General features: G+C 38.4%; 1 protein-coding gene across 1 annotated transcript; it reads left to right on the top strand.

The window, feature by feature from the left end:
- Positions 1–6,704, top strand: she (Src homology 2 domain containing E). Its single transcript, XM_065261046.2, has 6 exons — positions 1–1,008; positions 2,106–2,232; positions 3,956–4,174; positions 4,408–4,606; positions 5,226–5,345; positions 5,502–6,704. The coding sequence occupies exons 1-6, from the start codon at positions 544–546 to the stop codon at positions 5,683–5,685; spliced, it is 1,314 nt and encodes a 437-aa protein (XP_065117118.1). The 5' UTR covers positions 1–543; the 3' UTR covers positions 5,686–6,704.
- Positions 6,705–6,986: the final 282 nt, after the last annotated feature.

The following is a 6,986-nucleotide window of genomic DNA, read 5'->3' as shown; positions in this document are numbered from 1 at the left end:
GTATATCCTCTTCACTTCATTTAGACTGTCGCTTCGAGTGGATATACCGGGAATGGGATCTTCAGCCAGAGCTAAGAAAAACTTTAAATTTTTCCGCGTTTATGCCCTTCAAAGACTGCTCTTTATCATGCGGGAATAATTGCAAACCAAACAAGAACTATTTTACTCAAATGTGAAGAATTATAGTAGCTATAGTTGCGACTGTAATAAGTTCCTGGAAAGAAATACGAATGGGATAAGCAAGTTTACATAAAACAATTCGGAACATTTCCCTAAATTGATTTGGCAGATCTAATATTTTTATATAATATTTTCAGTTTAATAATTTAAAATTTGTTAAAAAATAACCTTGTCTAAATCTTGTTAAATTGTTTTGTTAATTCGGATACATAGCCTATATCAAAAGAGAGGTAAATCGAGCTCTTGTTATACATTAATTATATTGGTCACGGTGTGTAATGTTTTAGGAGTTTAATCGTTTTTTAAGGGGTTGCGCGTGTGTATGGAGATTGGCGCAGGCACCTGTGCGCATTCATTGCAGTCATGGCGAAGTGGTTTAAAGATTTCCCAACTAGTCTTAAGACCGGATCCGATCGGATCCGTTCTGCTTCTGAATCTGGAACCCAGTCCCGTCCAAAACCGGTTCTGACAGTCGCCACTGGTTCGAAGGGGAGTTTGCGTAAAAATTCAGCAGCGGACAACGTTGTTGGTGGTGGTGTGGGCTCGCTGCTCCATGGAAGAAATCGCAAAAATTCGGCCATTGAGCTTGGACGGAACCAATCAAGTACTGGTTCAACGAAAGACGGGAAGATATGGGAAATCCTGATCCCTGGAAAAAGTAAGAAGAATACCAAAATGGAGGGGTTTGAAGACCACCGCACACTGCGCACAACCAGTCTTGCTGATGCGTACATGAGCCGGATGATCAAGGTTAATGATCCAAAATCTAGTACAGGAGGATCATCTCCAGACAGCGAGAGAGCAAAGTCACCTATCAAAACAGAAACGGTGAGTCTGATGAAAAATAAAAAAATACCCATTATAGTTTATAAAACACTATAATTTCCCAGAAAGATTTAAAGGAGGTATGACAAAATTTGTGTTTTCTAAGAATGCATTAAAGATGCAGGAAAAACGGTCCTGTTATGAGTGATTTTTTAGTACTGTACAAACCCTAGAGCATTTTTATGGGTTTGTTTTAATACAAGGTAGGCCTATACGCTCTGTTGACTGTGAGAACCACATAAATATCTTTGTTTTGAAAGCTAAGATCAATATCTCTTTTCCAGCTCTTTGTTCAAGCAATATCTTCTTCCCCTACCCCCCTTCTATTTTTCTTTCCTCCACAATGTATCTCTTTTTTCATTCCCTTTTCAATGGACTGTTGTGTACCTGATATCCAGTCAGAGTAGAGCATAAACGTAACAAACACAATGAGAATCTCCTTGCCTCTCTTCCTGTCACTTTTCCTAGTACACACACGATTCTCTCTGCTCACTCTATCTTTCTGGAAACACACACTTTTGTGCTTGTATACACACTCTTTTTTGCTCTTTTTGTTTCATTGTTTTTCATACACACCCATTCTCACAAATACGCAAAGACTACAATGCACACACAACACAATGGCCCTGTCCCTTTCTTCCAGTCTCTAGTGTAGCCTGTGTTTGAAGAGTTATGTCACCTGATACATAGGCTGTATCCTCTCCCAGTTACGGACATCCCCTCTAGCTACACTTTGAACATAATAGGATAGAAATTTGTATATCGTCCAGAGGGAGAATGAGAGAAAAAAGGACAAAGGACATAAACTTTGTAACTAGTAGCATAAATGTATACCGAATCCTTAACTGGAGGATGTAACAAACAATTCCACCCATTCGCCCAATAAGATAAACTCTAAGGTTTGACTCCGAAAGCATACTTTATAGCTCACACTACTGCACTTTTGCTAAATCAGATTCTTACAGACGATGCACTGGTGAAACACCAAGCAGAAACGCTTTTGAAACACCTTATTAACTTCTGAGTGGCTATTTTGTTTCATATGCATGATCACAAATCATTGCTAAATCCTTCTGTTTCTCTTCTCTTACTACTAATAGATGATAATCTTGGAGGATTATGCAGACCCATTTGATGCAGAGAAAACAAGAGAACAGAGGGAAGCTGAAAGAGAAGGAGAGAATGATGGATACATGGAACCTTACGATGCCCAGCTCATTATTACAGGTACTTCACTTATACTCCTTTTCTTCTTCTGCTTCTGTATTTGTATTTCATTTACTCTCTTTCTCTTTTATCCGCATCTAAAACATTACTTGTGTGCACCAACATTTGCCGGTGTGATGAATTTTCCAAAACAAAAATTACAAACCCAAGCAGATTTTCAGGGATTTAAAGTGTATGAAAAATCACAGCTCTCTCTCTCTCACTCTTTGGTGGTTTCCACGGTGACAGTGTTATGCTGGGACAATGGGTGCAGTTTCCTCTTTCTTCTTCCTGTTTCCTGTCTGTGTTTCCTTTGCCCCATTCTATGGACAGGAAGCTGACCCCTGCCGTCCCCCCAGTATGCCTGGCTATGTGAGAAAGACCCCCCAACACTTCCCAGAACTCAGGAAGTTGCATAGTAAGCCAGCCAATCACAGGCTTGGTCTGGCTTTCCCCTGGTATGATCATTGTTTTCTCACACAATAGGCCAGACACAAAGTGACAGCAAAGAAACAATGAGTGAAGAGATGGAGCTCCAGCATGGCCATGTTAATGTTAAACTTTAAACGTCGGAATAAATTGGTGCGAAAGCGTGTTTACTGGTTTTCCATATCTGTAAAATTTAGGTTAAAAGGCTACATTACTATTTTTGTGTGTCTGACAAAATGGTCAAAATATGTACACCGGCTGTCACTGGGGCTGTACCCTTTCAAAAGGTACAGCTTTGCACATATATTAGTATCTAAAAGGTACATAATTTGGTACCAAATGTATTCATATCTGTACCTAATGGTGCATAGTTCATATTTTGACAATTGTTTTCTAACAGTATATGCATTGTAATGATTTCTAAATTGTGTAAAAGTTTGTATATGAGGCTTATGTTGAAACCTCATTAATTTGTGCATAATGCCTAGAAATAACTGGTTTAAGTGGATAAAGTTTAAGTGTAAGTGGACTTATTTCAAGAAATGTCACTTTAATTATTTCATTGGTATTTTACTGTCTTTCGCTGCAAAACCCTTTCAGTGCACTCAAGCTTTTTTGCGAAAGCCCCCACTTCTAAATGCATGTTTTTGGGCAAGACGTAGTAAACAGTTGCAAAATCACTAAAGATGCAACTAGAAACATTGCAAATGATGAAAGTCACAATGTAAATATGAAGACCCTCAATCACACATAAGGGGGTGCTGTGATCCATGTCACTGCCACATTCGAGTTGAATTCAGGTCCAAGCATTCACAAGAGACACAAGTTTAAATGTGATTCACAGTCTTTTTGTTTGCCGTTGTTCATCCAATCCATCTTCCGTGCACTATAGGACTTTGCAAAAAAAATCTATTTGGCGTTTAGCAAATTCTGCCAACAAACAGGTATTTCTGAAAAGCCTGAGGCAGAGATTAGACGGTTTTCCCGACAGGGTTAAGATTAATCCAATCTACACCTTGCTTATATTAGGACTGGTGTGCATCTTGAGACAAAATAATGACACTGATATATGTTAAGATGTGTCAGTACAAGGTGTTTTTAAATTAAGGCAACTCAAACATGCATTTTAGCCTGGGACTAGGATAAGACCTGCCCGAGAAGCCACCCAATAAAGTTCCAAGAGGATTCGGTTATTATCATTATGTAATTTTTGACTGAGGTGGCGTTTAGCTGAGCTCCTCAGTTTTTAGCCCTGTTCTTATAATTGACTAAACAAGGTCATTTGTAAACTGGATACATTTGTGCCCTTACGCAGAGATTCGCAGACGGGGCTCGAAAGACTTGCTGAAAGTGTGTGTGGTGTTAAACGGAGGCGAGAGCGAGGGGTCTGGACCCCCACAGATCTATGATGTCCCGTATGAAGAAGTTCTTGAGGGAATTCCCTTGACCCGACCCGAGTCCGATTCTAGACCACCTGCAGAGTATGAACTGCCATGGGAGTGGAAGAAAGAGCAGATTGCTAGAGCACTGTCAGGTAACTTTTCATATTAAAATGATCATCTTTATTAGTTCAACAACTATCAATATGCAACTATATTGTTAAAGTTATTGAAACGTCATTTTATGACTTGCTTCAGTGTGATATTTCTTTGACTATGATCACAGCTTCTTCAAACATCTAGGATAGCAATAGGGACTCACTATTTCTCATTATTACATTATTAGCAGATACCATCAGTGGCATTTGTTGTTTCTGTCTGTGTGCAGCTCAGTTTGATGGAATGGACCGTATGTCTAAGGAAGAGTCTGGTTCTCCTGTTAAACAGCAAACCTTGAGACACAAAAGTTGGACCCCAAAATCTCTTCGCCAGAATCCCCCCTCCCCGACATCCCTATCATCGCCCAGTAGCATCCCAGACAATGAGACACCAATAGTTGACCCCAATTTGCCCCTGGAAAAACAAAGGTGTGTGTGTGTATAATATTACTGTCAATGTTCTGATTTTATCCAGGTTACCTAAAACATACAGGGTCCCTAATAATAATTTTTTTAGTTTCTAAATTATAGATTTTATGTCACTGTAACTCTCAGATATACAGTACAGTATTTGGCACATATTGCCTATGTGTGCAGCTTAAAGATATAAATCACAGAAAAAAATATTTTTTTTATCATAATTTACTTACCTCAAACCTGTATAAATGTATTTATTCTGCTGAATACAAAAGAATATATTTTGTAACCCAGCAGATCTAGGGCAACATTGACTTCCATAGCAGGAAAAAGAAATACCATGGAAGTGAATGGTGCCCCAGATATGTTTGTTTATTAACATTTTTCAAAATATATTTATTTGTGCTTAGTAAAAAAAAGAAATGTATACAGGTTTGTTACAACTTTAGCGTGAGTAAATGATAACAAAATTTTCATTTTTCGATTAACTTTGCCTTGAATTTTTGTTTGTGCATCCATCATATGTCTTTTTATTAATACTGTGCCTTAACTAACATACTGTTATCTTTCTGATCTTTCTTGTACTGTTCATATGAAATAATAATTTCAGTGTCTCCTCATGTTTCTGTAGTTGGTATCACGGCAGCGTGAGTCGTCAGGAGGCGGAAGCTCACCTTCAGCACTGTAAGGAGGCCAGCTTCCTTGTGCGAGACAGCGAATCAGCTACCAGCAAATACTCCATCGCCCTTAAGTAAGCATGACTGCTTATGCATGTTGTCCCAGTGTCTGATATCAAGAGTAAGCACGGCAATCTACAGTACTGTAGCAGTCTTGCTTGAAAAAGCTGACGTATATGACATAAGATCTTTACTGCTGAGTCTATATCTCTCTCTTTCTGTGCCTCCAGGACGAGTCAAGGATGTGTTCACATCATCGTAGCACAAACTAAAGAGTGTGGCTACACGCTGGAAAAAAGCAGCTGTGTGTTCCCAAGCATTCCAGAAGTTGTACACCACTACTGCACCCAGCGTTTACCCTTTACTGGGGCAGAACACATGACCCTGCTGCACCCTGTACCACGCACACACTGAACACCAGTCTCTGGTGCAAAGAAATGAATGTAAAATACTGTGGTGCCTGCCAGTGCTAGCAAATCACATGCCAGCAAGCCAAAGCGTAAAACTCTTTTACTTACAGTGTGTATGCATATTGAAATAAGTAATTTAATAAGTGGGACATTCCTTATTTGAGTTCTATCGAAGCCAAAGATTTACTCGACACCAGGAAAATAAAATAAAAATATTATTTACAAATGCCAAACAACAAAACATAATTTACCTACCTTGTTACTGTTGTTGATTTTTTTTAATCTATTTTGTCTTTTCTTGTTTAGAGCCTATGAATGTGCTCTCAGTCATGGTCATCTTTATTATTGTAGGCATACATCTCTCCCTGTCTCCCTCTTCTGGCAGCAGTGCCAAAATGCAACCATTCCTGTAACTGAAGATGTTAAGGGACATGGTTTTGACTGCCTCCAGCAATGACTGTGCATTCATGAGCAGAATCTTTATTATAAAGCTCCTGTGTTGATATTTTTAAGTTGCGTAGTATAGAATAATTATAGTTTAATTCTCATATTGTAGGACGATCCCCAAGAGAAAATGTTCCTGAATAGCTGAGGTTAGATCGTTAGTCTGGATCAATACAGCAAATCGAGCAAGCCTTGTTCAAGAGATAAATGAGTCATTGCAGTTAATTGTCTAATGTCCAGGATAAAACTTACAATTGATTGGTTTAAGATTGAAAATAAAAGTATGTGGAATGACTTTACTGACCATGTAGGTATGTTTGACTTCAAGACAGACCGTATGTGATACTGACTGATAAATAAAATTGAAGATACTCTTGGTGATGGTGATTTAAATTTATGTCATTTTTAAGGGAATAGGATCTATTGTAATGTTGAAGGTCTGTTTAGTGCGACATTGTTGTTACGCCACATAAGAGAAATGAGAGAAACGCCATGTGTTCACAGAAGATTTTGCCCTTGTACAATGTAAAAATGTGCAAAGCTTAAAATAAAGCTGATGATTTTAAACATGTCAAATAATGTTTAAAGCCTTATACCTTTTATTCTGTTTAAATTTATGCATTTGACAGACACTTTTATTCAATGAAATGCACAGTGTATACATTTTGTCAGCAGGTGTGTGTGGAATCAAACCCACAACTTAAACACACAATTACTGTAATCCCTGCAAAAAAAGCAACATTTCAGAATGCAAAAATGCAACAGACGGACCACAGCACTCTGTGAAGGATCTTGATGAAGTCAAAAGCCACTGAGCAGAGTGTGAAATCAATTTATTTCGGTAGGCCTGTTATTTATTGT

The sequence above is a fragment of the Paramisgurnus dabryanus genome, chromosome 13 (assembly GCF_030506205.2).
Source record: "Paramisgurnus dabryanus chromosome 13, PD_genome_1.1, whole genome shotgun sequence".
Lineage (NCBI taxonomy): Eukaryota > Metazoa > Chordata > Actinopteri > Cypriniformes > Cobitidae > Paramisgurnus > Paramisgurnus dabryanus.
The sequence above is the reverse complement of the archived record's forward strand: the minus strand, read 5'-3'. Positions and strand labels throughout refer to the sequence as shown.